A 16725-nucleotide genomic window follows, 5' to 3' on the forward strand; every position below is an offset into this window, starting at 1 on the left:
AGTTCCATCACATGAATTTTGGGGAGATAACAAATATTCAGTTGATTACACATATTGAAATCATTAAAGCAGATGATTTTATATAAATGAAATGGTTTTATTTAACTAATGCTAAAGACTTATCAGCTGCATGTGTAATGCTCAGGAAGATGTGATTTTTCTTAAATGCTATTTGGTGTTCTTTAGGTAAGGTAAGAATATTAAATTTTATAAAAACCAAAAGTTATAGTATAATGTTTTTGTCCCATTTATTTTTCAGCTCACCTCAAGAAATCTCCACCTGTGCACAAGTGACTCATCAAAAAGCTGAGGAGATCTATAGATATGTTCACTACATATTTGATACGGAAATGTTACCAAATGATCTTAAAGATAGATTGAAATCTGATACATGATCAGAGACTACTCAAGATGCAGTTATTGTACTCTCACGATTCTAAATGCACTTCAGTAATCATTGCTATGGTTTGTGCCAGTTTAAAATATGTAACAGAATATTTCCTTATCACTTAAAGATATTTTGTGTACATTTTTATTTATGTAGATTACGAATTATTTTAAAAGAAATTCTTTAATGCTTAGTAAACATTTTGACTAGATTATGGAATTAATTTCTTTATTTAATAAATCAATGTTTTGTTACAGGTACTATTGAGGAGAAAATAAAAGCTGAGTGAGATGTGTTCTGGGATTTTCCCTGCAAGATGTATTGTCTTTGTTATTTCTTAGCATGAATAGTATCCATGCCTACTGCCAACTTAGTGGTCACAAACCATTATTCCTATATATGAACTATAATATTGCCAATATTTTAAATGTACTGAATCTAAACATATATATTGATAAGGATTAAGTGGTAGGTGTCTTGTCAGATCAATGACCCAGTCACTAGGAAAGTAGAACATTTAGATAGGGGAAGGGATGGAGGGGAATCGGGGTAGGAAAGACAGTGGAATGAGGTGGACATCATTATCTTAACTAAATGTATGAAGACACAAATGGTGTGGCTCTACTTTGTGTACAATCAGACATGAAAAATTGTTGTCTATATGTGTACCATGAATTGAATCACATTCTTCTGTCATATATAACAAATTAGAATAAATTTAAAAATTTTTAACTGAATGTCACCTCCACTAAAGGTATACAAGTCAAGTATATTCAAGTCCTGATAATATGGACTCCAAACTATTACTTTTGTTGTTGAAATATCTTCTAAGTGGCATAAGAGCTTGAACTTAGTATTTCTTGTGTGTGTGAGGGGGGTGGATTTCCCTAGGGATTGAACCCAGGGCTACTTTACCACTGAGCTAAATCCCCTACCCCCGTTATTTTGAGACAAGTTTTCACCAAGTTGCTTAGGGAGGTTTATCTTTAATCAAAGTAGATTTATTTATATAGAATAGAAAAAAGCGACACTTTTTTTTCCCCCATGTATGTATGGTACTAGGGATTGAACTTAGGAACATTCAACCACTGAGCTACATCCCCGTCCTTTTTATTTAGAGACAGTATCTCAAACTTGCAATTCTCCTGACTCGGCCTCCCATTCCAAGTTCATGGGATTACAGGTGTATGTCATAGTACCTGGCTAGAAAGATTTTTTTGAATAAGTTATTGAATGTATTTGGTTTTCACCCATTATGTTTGTGATGTTATTAACTTAACATGACTTTATGTTTTTATTTTGAATATAAATTAGACTCTTAAAAAAGTCAAGTCTAGAAGAATAAGCAGCAGCCTCATTTGTGTCCCTTTACTATTCATCTTTTTGATTATTAATCTATCTTATTATTTTAATCCTTGAGCCTTTTAAAGTCTTTTGCATTTTTGCTTTGTTTTCTTCAGAGGTTACTTATCTTACCTTAAACATTATTAATTTACTTTGACCTAATAGAAATGGGACTACCAGGAACCTGGCAGGGTAGGATACCAAAAAAAAAAAAAAAAAAGAAAAAAGACCACCAAAGTAGAAAAGGACACTGGAGGAGTTTATAGACTGGACATAGGGAATATGAGCACTGAGAGTAAGACTTGTGTTCTGGGTCAAGTGTATGCCATTCCAAAATTTTTTGTTATTAGATTTGACTTAATGTTATAAAATACTTTTGTGTCATGGATTTCTTAACTTCTAATATACTACCGTAAATTTAAGCAGCAGAATGTAATGTCAAATATTGGCACCTAACTTGTAAATGGTATTTTTTTTAGGGCCACTCTAAAATAAACCTTTTATATCTTTCCCTTCCTTTATTCCATCCTATATCTACTAAGGGTTGTGGGAATGGAAATAATCATAGTAGTTTAAAGAAGAAGGGTAGTCTAATCATGCTATTTTTAAGTAATCTTTTTAAATTTTTTTTTAGACGTTGATGGGCCTTTATTTTATTCATTTATTTATATGTGGTGCTGAGAGTCGAACCCAGTTGCCTCATGCATGCTAGGGAAGTGCTCTACCACTGAGCCACAACCCCAGCCCCCAAGTAAACTTTTTAGAAATGCTCAAGTAGAAAAACTTCTACTACTAAGAAACTTAATCAGCACCCTTAACAAAATGTATATTTGTTTTCTTTCTCTGATCAGTCAATAAAACAAAAATAAAAACAACCTGGAGGGCTGGGGACGTGGCTCAAGCAGTAGCGCGCTTGCCTGGCATACGTGCGGCCCGGGTTCGATCCTCAGCACCACATACCAAAGATGTTGTGCCCGCCGAGAACTAAAAAATAAATATTAAAAAATTCTCTCTCTCTCTCTCCTCTCTTTAAAAACAAACAAACAAACAAACAAAAAAACCTGGAAACAAATACTATAAAGACTAACTTTATTTGAACGGTTAGGAATGAATGTATACTATAACCAGAAAGAAAATATTTTTATGTCAAATTCTGAAACATAATGACAGAATTACGCTAAAATGTTATTTCTAAAGAGCTGTAAGTAAAAGAAAGGATGTTTACTATGACATAATATTCATTAACTTGGCTCCTTATAATGGTGGATCTGTTAACTTGTATGTCTGCAAATGAAAGCAGGGTGGTAGAATGCAGCAGCATCTGTTCTCTAGTAAAATATTTAAAAATCAATAAATTAAAGTTACATTGGTTTCATAGGGAGATCATGAGAAATGAGAGAAACGTTAAATAGTTTCAACAATGCATAATTTAAACATTAAATCAACTTTGGTGGTGACAAATGCTGTAATTTTTCATGAATTCAGAAGTCATTAATCCAACTTCTTTCATCTCCCCACCTCCCCTTTTTAGGGTAGCAAGACTTTAAAAAGTGTTATTTGGGACATGATTTTATTGAATCATTAAAGTAAACAGACTTAGATGCTTATAAGAAACTTAAAACTATATTTTAATATTACAAAACACAAATATATAGCTGTGTAAACAAGCTGCAGCAATGAGGAATATTCGACAGGATATTTTAATACAAACATGAAACCTTTGAGGAAAAAAATCCATAGTTTCATATGAAGCTACATTATGAAAAAATGCTTATTCACCCAATGGAGATACAAATATACTGTCTGCTTTATGATAAAAATCATTAAATCATTCTCATTTTTACTATTCAGAATCAGAATTTGAAAAATAATCATCTTTCTCTTCTTCATCTGAAGGTTCCATAGCATTAGTTAAAAGTTTTCCAATACCAGATGTGTCTCCTAAGTCTGTAAGGAGATATTTAATAAAAAGGATTAATACATATCCAAGTAATTTTAGTGAAAACTGAAAAAGTGTAAGGAACTAACAACAATTTCAGGATTGTTTAAATAAATATTGCCAAATAATAGATGACTTATTTACAAAATAAATAAATAAATTACCTTGGTTAAACAGGGTTTTTCTTGATGTTGGAGTTGAGAAATTAGTTTCAACCTATAAAAGAGTTCACATTTATAGGTAAGTGTTACCTACTTTGATGCCTCCTCAAGCCTAGACAAAATTAAGTATGCTTAATACACAGTATAACAGTTAAAATGCTTGATAGTTATTTGTCAAAAGCCTAATTTTATTTCATTCATCCAGGGCAAAAATCACAACTTGTTCGATGTTGTTTCTCACTGTTGGCAAACATTACTGTAAGAAAACATTACAAACTAATGCTACAATGGCTAAAGGATAGTCTATATGCTTCTAAAAGCCAATATTGAAGTATTTATTTCATTTAAATAATTAAAATCCTTGGCTAGTAAAAATATATTTTATCATAATCAAATAACTGACTATAGTAAAAGAAAAAAAAAGTCCATGTTTGGAAAACATTATACTATCAAAGTATTAGTTCCCCTACCTCAAAGTCTTGGCTTAAAATGGTGGTAACATATGCAAAATTTTAAGTGCATTTTCATATACAAGGTTTTTCAAAGTACTAGCTACAATTGGCACTCTTTGTGCACACATATGAGAAGCACTGGATTGGGGAACTTAGCAAGAACCAGTTTACTGGAAAAAAAGACAAATCTTACACTTAACCATTGAGTCACATCCCAGCCCTATTTTGTATTTTATTTAGAGAGGGTCTCATTGAGTTGCTTAGCGGCTCACTAAGTTGCTGAGGCTGGCTTTGAACTCATGATCAAGCCACTGGAATCACAGGTATGTGCCACAATGCCTGGTTGAGTCAAATCTTTAGACTCCCATTCATTCCATGGCTTTCTCCCCCTAAGAATTGTGGGACTGTAGAAAGGGAATCTTAAGGATCACTAAGGAGTCTATCTAGTTCATTTATGGAGTTCAAATTTCTTTGAAAGAACAAGAGTCTCCAGACTGATTTTAAAGCAAGGTCCCAGTGAAATACTTACTATTTCCTGTGTATAAGTGAAGTCCAGGAACATGGATGAGATTATGTAATGCCAATATTTAGAGACTCTGAGAGAGGAATTATATTCTAGCCAGTATGCAGCATAAACATTTCAAGTTAAGTTAGGGAAGAAAAGGAGTACTTTTAGGGTATGAATTTCCTGTCCCCATAAATTATTCTGCAAGATTAGCTTTGAGGAAATTGGAGGTGAATTAGCTTTTCTAAAATCTTGCTACTTATGTCTGGTTATCATTAAGTAGATGAATCTGAAAACCATCTGAAAATTATTTTAAAGCTGCATGGAAGCTGATGAAATGTCTTCTATAAAAATTATGATTTAATTAGTCTGATTATTCCCTGGTAACTGAATAGACACTCTTTTTACTCATTCTTACCTTGCTCAAATGTTTGATCTACGAGCTTCCATCTGTAATCTTACAGTAGTTATTTAGTTATCATGGCCACATATTAGATTCTAAGTATCTGTAGGGCATGGACTATTATATAGCTCTTATAATGTCATATCTTACAGGGTTCTATAGATAAATGTTGGATAAAATAATAAAAATACTTACCCTTTTTTTCTTAACATTGCCCCAGACAATGCCACCATTACTTTTATGATTTTTTTGCATACGATAAACATACTTATCACAATCCTTCCTGTTTAAATACAAAATAATTTCAAGTCAAAATTAACTATAATACTTTTACCTTCAGGCTGAAAAGTAATTGTTAAAATCTATTCAATCTTAAAAAAAGTAGATTTTCACCAGGTGTGTTGGCACACAACTGTTAATCCTAGAAGCTTGAGAAGCTGAGGCAAGGTGGATTTGCAAGTTCAAAGCCAGCCTTGGCAACCTAGGGAGACCCTGTCTCAAAAAAAAAAAAAAAAAAGGAATGTGGCTCAGTGGGTGGTTAGGAGCCCCTGGGTTCAGTCCCAAGTACCAAAAAAAAAAAAAAAATCAGTAGTTCACTACTGAGAATGTACACCTCTTTAAGGCCATGTCTGGCAATGCATACTCTATTTTTATCTTCCAATTATGTTTGGTTTTCAATCAGCTCAGCTTTTATTTCTCCATAATTATATATTTCTTGTATTCCCCATACCAATGATGAAGGTTTTGTTTTTTCATTTCTTTTTACCTCATCTCTACTCCAGCTCATTCTACAATTTACAGATGAAAACTGAAGCCAAACATAATGGTTGTTTTCAATTCCCTATCTTGCTTCACATGCACAAGGCCATGGGTTCAAATCTTAGCACAACAACAACAAAGTTAAGCCAACTTTTAGAGCTGGTGAAGTCAAGAGACAGTGAAGGTTTAGAAAACTCAATTTCTTAAAGTAAAAAATATTGGGTATTTGCGCTATAAGAAAAAAAATAAGTCCTGTATTATTATAAACGCAGTATAAACAGGAAATATCCTCCCCTTGAAGACCAAACAGAAACTCACAGACTCATATCAGTGTTATCTCACACGGCCTATAAATACTAGCTATTGATGTTTTAGTTTAAAAAATTTCCTTTCTCTATGAATTCATGTTGTATAAAATTGGGATCATGCTATATGTTGTTTTATTTAATTTTTAAAAACAATTATTATCTGAACATTATTCCATGTCATCAATTTTTGAAGACATAATTTTTTTTTTTGGTACCAGGGATTGAGCTCTGAGGCACTCAACCACTGAGCTGCACACACCCCCTTTTTTTGTATTTCATCTAGAGATAGGGTCTCACTGAGTTGCTTAGTGCCTTACTATTGCTGAGGCTAGCTTTGAACTCTCGAACCTCCTGTCTCAGCCTCCTGAGCCACTGGGATTACACGCGTGCATGATCACGCCCAGCAAGATCAGCATTTTTAATTGCCAAATGGAATAGCCCTCTTTGTGACATCAAACTATTGGTCACTCCTATTCTTTCCTGTTAATTTCATTTATATTTATATTTCAAATAGTTCTTATATACACACAGTTCAAGATTCAAGTCACACTTTCATTCATCCCTAGGTCCCATCCCTAAACATTTTTACCTATCTCATCAAGAGATATTTAAATAAAAGCAATTTTACACATATATATGCACATAACACATTATTCACTGCATCTTGCAATTTTCAATTAATATATCTTGGGCATTTGACCATAGTAGTAATAAAAAATTTCTTCATTAATTTGTATGATGACATAATATATCAGAATTCATTCTGAGATTCCCTACTGATTAACATTTGAATTCTGCCATTTTAACAATGCTACAATAAATTAGGTGTACATTCACAATTCTAAAAACAGAATTCCTGGTTCAAAGGCCATGTATGGTTTATACATATTGACATATCCTGACAAATTGTTGCTGCAGGTTCTACTTATTTATTTTTATTTTTTAGTACTAGGGATTGAATCAAGGGGAACTCTACCACCTAACTATCCTCCCAAGTCCTTTTTATTTTTTATTTTGAGACAAGATCTTGCTAAGTTGCTGGCTTGCCTCAAACTTGGGATCATCCTACCTCATCCTTCTGAGTGTCTGGGATTACAGGTGTGTGCCATAGCACCTGGAAGATTGTACTGATTTACATTTTTATTAACATATGCATGAGAAAAGCTTGTTTTCTTGCTGATTTGTAGGAAACATTAGGGAAATTATTAGCCTTTGCCTGTGACAAATTGCAGTAAGTTCTTTTCTGAGAACTTATCTTTTCAATGTTTGCAGTAGTTAATACCAGGCGAAACGATTCAATTTTTTCATATGGCTGACTTTATTTATCATTTGTGGCTTCTGGATTTTTGCATCACACTTAGAAAGACCTTCTTCCATACCATCGTCCTACCTTAGCTTCCTGAGTGGCAGGAATTACAGGTGTGCATCATGCTTGGCCCATCATTCTTTAAATAATAATTCTTCCCATTACTACATCTTTGTTTCTCAACTCATGAAATATTTAAATGTTCCTCAATGATGCAGAATATTAAAATAGCACATGCAAAATTATTCACCTGTTTATAGAGTTCAGCATGCCAGGAGTGACATGCCGACACTGAGGAGTTTCTGCCAGTGGAAAGATAACAGATGATGGAGTTGTTGGATTTCTGTCCATATTTGGCAGAATATCATCAGCATCTTGACTGTCCTGGAAACTTGGTAACTAGAAAACAAATATTTTCAGCAGGCACACATAAAAATAAATATTTTTTTCATTATCATGATTTTTAGTGAATTGGTGTTTTTCTCCTCATAATTTTCCAAATTAGATAATTAAAAACAGTAGTAGATTGATAACAGAATCACTAAAGACAAAAGAAATTGTTTGCATGTAAAATGGATTCACTAACACCTATTTCTAAAGGCTGTGCAGACTAGAAGTATGCAAATGATTTCTGCAGAGTCAGATGGTAAATACTTTATGATTTATGGCCTACACAGTCTTTGTCCCACCTATTCAAAATTGTGTCACTTCTATGAAAGCAGATGCACATAATAAGCAAACAAATTGGCACCTCTGTGAAACAGATGATAAACTGAATTTGACCAAAAGGCCCACAGCTTGCTGACTTTAGGTGTAGAAAAAACAAAATAAAAATAAAAATGAAAATGAACTGTACTTGGCTCTTAGTAGGGACTCATGCAGTGTTAAAGATCTTTATACTGAAATTGTAGAAAAAGTAGACCTATGCCATGGAAAATGAGCTAATTCACTTTCCATTTCTATCTTTTTAATGTTGTTACTCTTGTATTCAGTCCTAAACATATGTATTTAGAGCATGAAATGATGGTGGGATAACAAAGGGTACAACCTCTATTGGACCATGATATTGTGAAGGGAACACAGTATTGGCTTTAGATGGCACCCTTAAAATGTATCCTATAATTTGTATAAGCAAAAAGGAGGCAGAAATAATGTTTTAAATAGATTCTGCAAAGCACTGAGTACTAGTCTTGTTAAATTTTAGATGATTTGAAAACAATATGAAGAAACTGGTAGCTGAAAAAATTACAGTTATGATATTATTCAATTCAATTGTCCATATCCACGTATTTGTACATTAATCTTTATACACTTAACATTTAGATTCTAAAATACTCTTAAACTCGGGCTGGGGATGTGGCTCAAGCGGTAGCGCGCTCGCCTGGCATGCGTGCGGCCCGGGTTCGATCCTCAGCACCACATACCAACAAAGATGTTGTGTCCGCCAAGAACTAAAAAATAAATATTAAAAATTCTCTCTCTCTCTCTCTCCCTCCCCTCTCTCACTCTCTCTTTAAAAAAAAAAAAAAAAACTCTTAAACTAGCACTTCATATTTATACTGTATTTCATTGCTTATGAAAAACATTTACTGTATATTCATTTCCAGGTTTTTGCTATACAGTTAAACCTGGAATGAGTATTTGCAAAGATTTTAAGCTTCTGAATTTCTTAGGATGAATTCTGAAGAATAGAATTCATCTTTATAGCTTTTGTAATATATTACCACAGTATGCTTTCTGAAAGCTATGAATCCATTGATGTTACTGATATATGACTGTTAATATCAGATTTCCTTTTGTTAGCAGTGAACATTTTAACTTATTTTTTAAAAAAGACTATAACACAGAAGGTATATAGATATACACATCTATGTACCTATACATATTTTATATTTATTTATTTACTTACTTATTTGCTTATTTATTTATTTCTGCATGGCTGGGGACTGAACTGGGCGGCAGGGGTAGGGGGTGGGTGGGGAGGTGGCGCTTTATCACTTAGCCTAGCCCCTTGTTTTTTAAAAAATTTGAGACCAGATCTCACTAAGTTTCCCAGGCTGGCCTCAAAACTTGGGATCTTCCTTCCTCAGCCTTCTGAGTTTGCTGGGATTATAGGTGTGTGCCACAGTACCTAGAAAAACAAAACAAAACAAAAATCTACTCAGCTGTTCATTACATTGATCTTTTGCATTTCTTTTTTAGTCTCTACTTCAGTAAATTTTGCTCTCATATCTACTATTATTTTCCTATTAATTTTGGGTTTGGTTTGCTCTTATTTTTCTAGTTTCTTGAGTTATAGTGTTAGACTATTTATTTGGTAGCTTTCTCATTTTCAATATAGGTGCTTATTGCTAATTTTCTCCGTAGTATGAATTTTGCTGTATTCCATAGGTTTTGGCATGTTGTGTTTTTATTAGTTTGTTTCAAGAAATTGTTTAATTTACTTTTATATTTCCTCATTGGCCAATGGTTATTCAAGAGTATGTTTAGTTTTCATGTATAATTGCTAAGTTCCTCTTGTTGAATTCTTCAGCATCACTGGTGTGAACTCCACTGTTGGAGGGGTGTAGAGTAGTGCCAGCTCTAGCAATGCTGGCGTATTGAGTATGTATACTTAGCAGAGGCAGTCTGGGGTATGCACTCTCAGGCCTGGTGCTGGAAATGGTATGACAGGTAGCCAATGGGGTAGCTAGTTCTATTGGGAAGTGAAAATGCAGGGGTGCAGTTCCAGTGGGGAAGTGCCTTGGTATCTTGGGTCCTGGGGGTGTCCTATACTGCTGAGCTTAGCCACCTACTGTAACATAAGGCATTGTGCAGGCCTGCATAGTGCAGTCAATTTCACTCTGGGTCTAATTGTGTTTGTGAGATTGAAGCCCTCTGTCCTAGTACAGCAGAATATCTATAGGGCCTAGGAGATGGGGATATACAGAGGCTTATGGCCCCTAGGGAAGTCTGAATTCCAACTGTGACTGTTCTCAAGATGATGTCAAGCTACAACAGTCTAGACTCTTGGAATGCAGTTTTCCATCCACCTGTTGCTCTGGTCTTCTTTGTGGAGAAGGATAAGGTGAGCACCCAGAACCTCTTTTTGGTCATCTTGAAATCTTTTTACATTTTAAACATATATGTTTGACTATTTATTTGTTTCCTATTTGGTTTTACAATATTAAGTTTGAACCACTGAAGGGCAGACTCTGGAAACTGGTGAAAATGGCATACAGATTATTTCCTATCCTACTCTTTGGTCATTATCTATAAAAGCTACCCATCCTTGGGCTGAAATATTAGTAATGAACACTACCATAAATAAAAATGAAAGATATAAATAAAATATAGGCAATATAAGAAGCTGGGTGTGGTGGCACATACTTCTAATCCCAGTGATTTGGAGGGCAGAAGCAGGAGGATCAAAGTTCAAAGCTGGCCTCAGCAACTTAGCAAGACTCTCTTCCAAAATAAAAAATAAAAGGACTAGGGATTCAGTGGTAAAGTGCCCCTGTATTCAATCCCTGGTACCCCCGCCCCCCAAAAAAGGTCAGTATAGGTTAAGAAAACAATGATTTCATACATTTGAGACTCTTACCAATACTCTTTTTTGATTTTGTAAAGGTGTTGTACTGAAAAAATCGTCATGGTCATCTTTTGGCAACTGTTCCAGAAAATCCCTCATTTGTTGTTTCCTTTTAAGAGTTCCCACTTTGGCAGTTATCTTAATATTCTGCTTTTTATCATTCTTTCTCTCACCTTAAGAGTCATCAAGACATTTTGATAAAGATTTAGTTATATATTAACTGCTTTATATAGTTAACAACTTCTATTATTTTAACAAATGATTCTTTCTACATTGACATCTATGCAGTATGATTAGCCTACATAAACTCATTAAACTAAGATTAGGCAAGGTGAGGTTTAAGAGATTGTTACTCTGTGAGAAAGGCTATGTCCCATACCCCTGCTGCTAAATGCCTGATTTAGTTATTTAGCTAAAATGTAAAACCTTAATGAATTATCTCTTTAAATCTTATAGGATTTCTCTCAAATAAAACACCTTTTTTTAGCAACCACGGACCTAAGCATGTAATCCTGGGACTATGAAAATTAAATTTATTCTCATCGTTTTCTTGTTTGTGAATCACTAGTGAGCCCTAATCAAGAGGCCTCAAATCAAATTAGATAATCAGAATAATAATTTGGGTACCAAATCTCTGTATCTAATTTACGATTTCCTAGAAAAAATTCAAAGCACAAGGCTACAAAGCTACTACTGACAGAAGTAGGTATATAGGATAACACTTTTTAAAAAAATACCTGTAATAAGACTATGGATAAATATAAAATATAATTGGTGAGTGATTAGAAGTCTACACTGAAAATTAGGAAAATTACAAAGGTTACCATTTTGACCTTTGGGATTGGCTTGCTTTTTCTTAATCACATGTTTCTGGGGTCCTTTTCCTCGAGGATCTTCCAGGTATTTCTTCTGGCATTCCTTAGCAGTTCGAGAACCTACTGCCTTAGCTACATCTGACCAGAAACCAGGTTTGTACTTTGGTAGAGATGCAAAAGCACTGTGGAAGACCAAAACCAGTTAAACAAGAAGAGGGGATGTGGCTCAAGCGGTAGCGCGCTTGCCTGCCATCCGTGCGGCCTGGGTTTGATCCTCAGCACCACATACAAAGATGTTGTGTCTGCCGAAAACTAAAAAAAATAAATAAATAAAAATTTTTTCCCAAAGTTCATCTAATCAATGATTTGGGAAAATTTTGGCATAAATGACTCCTATATACTGTTTTGTAAATCTTATTAATGCCGACTATGCCAGAAGATAAACCTTTTTTTGTTGTTTTTGTTTTGGTGGTATTAGAGATTGAACCTGGGGTTGTTCTATTACCTAACTATATTCGCAGGCCCCTCCCCTATAAAAAGGTCTTATGCTTAGTTTCATTCCAGTGTAATTTGAAGATCTTCGTATTTGAGAAGAAAATGCCCTTTTAATTGAGGGAACCAAAATTTGGAAAAAAAAAAAAAAGTAGAAACATAAGGTAATTCCTAACTCATTCTAAAAGTTCCTTTGTAAATTTGTTTAGAACCTGGTATACATATTACCTCCCACAATAAAAAGACTTTATATATTGTACTTAGGTTGACCATTCAAGCAGAAAATTTATCTTATTTATCTTACCAATTAGTTTAAAAATGGTGTAGGATGAGTATCCCTTATCTAAAATGTTTGGGATAGGATCAGAAGTGCTTCAGATTTTCATTGTCTTTGAAGACTTTGGAGTATTTGTATGTAATGAGGATGGAACCCAAGTCTGAACGTGAAATTGGTTTTATAAACCACATATATACACATAAACCCAAAGTAGTAATTATTGTTTTTTAAATATATGTATATTTTTAGTTGTAACTGGACACAATAGCTTCATTTTATTTATTTATTTTTATGGGATGCTGAGGATCTAACCCAGAGCCTCGCACATGCTAGGTAAGCACTCTACCACTGAGCCACAACCCCAGCCCCAGTAAATTATTATTTTTTGGAAATGTTAGGTTTTGAGCCCAGGGCCTCCTTTATGCTAGGCAAGCATTCCACCACTGAGCTATATCCCTTGCCTGAAGGTAATTTTGTACATTTTTAGTGTGCCTGTGTTTTGACTATGATCAATCATGTAAGATTAGGTATGGAATTTCCCACTTGAGCATTTGTCAGCACTCAACAAGTTTTAGATTTTGGAACATTTCAGATTAGGGATGCTAGTGTTATATCAACTATATCATGTCTTTACTTCAAATACTGTTTCTTTGACAAAATTTGCAGCAGCCCTCTATCTCTGTGGTTCCACCTCTGTAGATTTGACTAAAATATTCAGGAAAAAAAATCTGAATGTGTACAGACATGATCAGAATATTCAGGAAAAATAAAATAAATCTCTACTGAACACATACACTTTTTTCTTCTCATTCTTTAATGATAACTGTTTATATAGAATTTACATTGTATTAGGTATTAGAAATAATCTACAGATGATTTAAAATATATGGGAGGATGTATAATAGGTAATATGCAAATACTATTCAATTTATTTAAGCGACTTGAAAATCCACAGATTTTGGTATCCTGAGGGGTCGTGGAACCAATCCTTATGGGCATGAGATTTTAAAGAAATAATGACAAAGAATTTAAACCTAGCTTTGGAAGATTTACATTTCCAGAAGCTGAAATGGGCAGGCAAAGTGGGTAGAGGATTTGGGAAGTCTGTTTTATCAATGGAAAATAAACCTCTTAACCTTAATTGTATTAAGTCAAACCTTATAAAGTGATATCCAGGCAATATCTAAATACAAGAATTCAGGGCCAGATAGATAGATTTCAAAATCACTATATTAAAAAGAGAGTTGGAATTTGAGAGGACATAAGATCACTAAGGGGGATACCACAGCACAAAAGCAGCCTAGAATAAGAATCTGAAGAGTAAGAAGGAAAATTGCCTTCTCTGTCTGAAAATAAGCAGAGGCCATGCATGGAAGTGCATACCTATAATCCAAGCAACTTGGGAGGCCGAGGCAGAAGGACTGCAAATTTGAATCCAGCTTCAGCTGGACCTAAACTTAGTGAGACCCTATCTCAAAAATAAAAAAGGGTTGGTGATGTAGCTCAGTGGTAAAGCACCCCTGGGTTCAATCCCCAGGGATAATGAATAAGTAAATTAGTGAATAAAATAAGTTAGAGGAGGAATATTTAGGAATTGGAAGAGTACAATGCCATGGAAGTGCCTGAGGAAAAATATTTCAAGAAAGCAGATTTGACCAAATGTTATAAGGTTGGAGGGATACAAAGGAAACAGAATGGACTGGGGATGTGGCTTAAGCACTAGCGCGCTCGCCTGGCATGCGTGCGGCCTGGGTTCGATCCTCAGCACCACATACAAAGATGTTGTGTCCACCAAAAACTAGAAAATAAACATTAAAAAATTCCCTCTCTCTCTCTCTTTAAAAAAAAAAAAAAAAACAACAACAAAGGAAACAGAATGTTCCAGTTATCCTTCTCTCCTTTAATCAATCACTTTTTCCTTTTTTCCACTAGATCATTTCCATCAGCATACCATTATACCCTGGCATCAGCCATCTTACAAATAAGCAGGTTAGCAACCAAATAGCTTCCCTTATCTTCACACTTGCTTTTGATCCCAAATTTTTCTATTCCCCATCATTGCCAAATTTCTTGGGTTGTCCATCTAGGTTGTCTTTATGTCTTTACCCTCCTATTCATTCTTGATTACTCAGTTGTTACCTGGTTTCTGTACTACCACATTACCCACACTGTGAAATTTATGTAGACAAATCCAATTCTTATCATACCTGAGTTACCAGCAACAGACACAACAGATCAATCTCACTCTGTTGAAAACTCACTATTGGCATCTTAAAGTAATAATGGTTACAAGTCACTAAAGCAGCCCCTTACTGATGTATTTTATGTCTTTAACACTTTTGTAGCCACTACTTACCAATGAAGTTTCTCTGATTCCTTTTCATTCCATTCATCATCCTGAATTAATGAAGGTAAACATTCTAAGGGATGCCTGTTAGTTTCATCGGATCCCATTCCCTCAATAATTGGAAGCTTATTCCTAACACCGGATTTCAGAAGAGTTTCTTTAGCAGAAGATCTAGCTTTCTTTTGTTTAATATGAAATTCATTTTCACTTTCCTCAGTTTCAGATTCTGAAATCACTGAGATAGTCCTTGTGGAATTTCTTGTGCTTTTTCTCAGCTGAACCATTGTTTCTTTGGTATTTCTTGCTCTGGTTTTCTCGACCTCTACTTTCCTTCTAATTTCCTTTTTTATTTTACTCTCTTCACTTGACAAATTTAGTGATGACTGATGATTGTAAAAACACATAGCTTCTTGATTTTCAGTTTTCTTCAATTTTGATAGTGACCCGGCATTTTTCTTAAAGTCATAGGTGACCATTTGTTCATTTTTAGGGCTAGGCGTTTTTATTTTCTGGTTGACAGTGAGTAAAAGACATTCATCACAATTTTCCTTGTTTTCACTATTATGACGCTCACTACACTCAAATGTATTTTCCAGAGTCTCAGTGGATATACTCATGGGACTTACAGTTTTGTTTAAGTCTGATTTGTAAGTTTCTTCTTGATGCTTTGGCACTGCAGAATTTGTTATTGCTTTAATGGTTCCAAAGGACAGATTATACTTCATGCATCTTTGCTTTATCAATGTTTTAGTTTTCAGTGGTGTTACTAAAACATAAGCTTTCTTCTGCTTGACAGCCATGGATTTTCTTTCTTTATCTAAGAAAAACTGTTCTCTTGAGGTTAGAATATCAATGGGTACATCCAATTCTTCAGTTCTCTCTTTAATTTCACAAGACAAAAACAGTAACAAAAATCTCAAATTAGGTCTAAATAAATTTCAGTATAGAAAAAAATTTTAACATAAAATATACAATATTTTTTACCAAGTTCCATTGTATATCCTACTGTCCTATTAATCTTCCTGAAGCACAGGTAAATTTAAATCATTCCTCTTTCAATTTAAGCATACCAGATTATTTATACAAACCTACCAATGACTTCTCAGTCTACTGGTACACATACAAGCTCCTCTGAGAGGCCTTCAATAAAGTTCCACTCTTTCACTGTCCTCAAATCTGAACCATATTCTATCAGACCATTGGCTATTTCTCGCATCTGCTTGGTTCTTGGCTTTAATGCTTTTCACTCTACATGTAAAGTTTCCTCATTCTTCTACAAACCAAATTAATACCTGTTTTGGTTTTATTCTCTAACCCAGTTAATCTACAAATTTTCTTTTGAATGAAAGCTATTCTTTTAAGCTTCCAACATACACTTAAAGTCATGCTATGTTTAAAAATGAGTCCTGCATTATAATTGCATATTAATCTTTTCTTTTAATTAGACTGGAAAAAAAACATTAATGATAAGAACTTTATTTTCATGTTCAGACATTTTTGCTATTGTTAGTACCAATGTGTATGTATACTGTAGACACTAAACAAATATTTGTTACATTAACTCTCTGGAACTAAAATATTTAGAAGATATTAAGAAAACCACTAAGGTCACTAAACCTGACTAGACATGTAAAATATGAAATAATAGTTGTGTTAGT

At 34.1% G+C, this 16725-nt stretch overlaps 2 protein-coding genes across 4 annotated transcripts in view; one reads left to right on the plus strand and one right to left on the minus strand.

Moving 5' to 3' along the window:
- Positions 1-470, plus strand: part of Fancm (FA complementation group M) — a 61449-nt gene extending 60979 nt beyond the window's left edge. For both annotated transcript variants that reach the window (XM_077799428.1, XM_077799429.1), the window contains one exon: positions 260-470. In XM_077799428.1, the coding sequence (XP_077655554.1) occupies positions 260-395 (136 nt within the window). In that variant the 3' untranslated portion in view covers positions 396-470. The remainder of the gene's footprint in view (positions 1-259) is intronic.
- Positions 471-3406: 2936 nt separating this feature from the next.
- Mis18bp1 (MIS18 binding protein 1) overlaps positions 3407-16725 on the minus strand; it is a 30755-nt gene continuing 17436 nt past the window's right edge. For both annotated transcript variants that reach the window (XM_077800049.1, XM_026412661.2), the window contains 7 exons: positions 15077-15947; positions 11961-12133; positions 11149-11309; positions 7816-7964; positions 5388-5475; positions 3836-3887; positions 3407-3679 (listed from right to left, as the gene is read on the minus strand). In XM_077800049.1, coding sequence (XP_077656175.1) covers positions 3576-3679; positions 3836-3887; positions 5388-5475; positions 7816-7964; positions 11149-11309; positions 11961-12133; positions 15077-15947 — 1598 coding nt within the window. In that variant the 3' untranslated portion in view covers positions 3407-3575. The remainder of the gene's footprint in view (positions 3680-3835; positions 3888-5387; positions 5476-7815; positions 7965-11148; positions 11310-11960; positions 12134-15076; positions 15948-16725) is intronic.

Source organism: Urocitellus parryii, chromosome 6 (assembly GCF_045843805.1).
Source record: "Urocitellus parryii isolate mUroPar1 chromosome 6, mUroPar1.hap1, whole genome shotgun sequence".
Taxonomy (NCBI): Eukaryota; Metazoa; Chordata; class Mammalia; order Rodentia; family Sciuridae; genus Urocitellus; species Urocitellus parryii.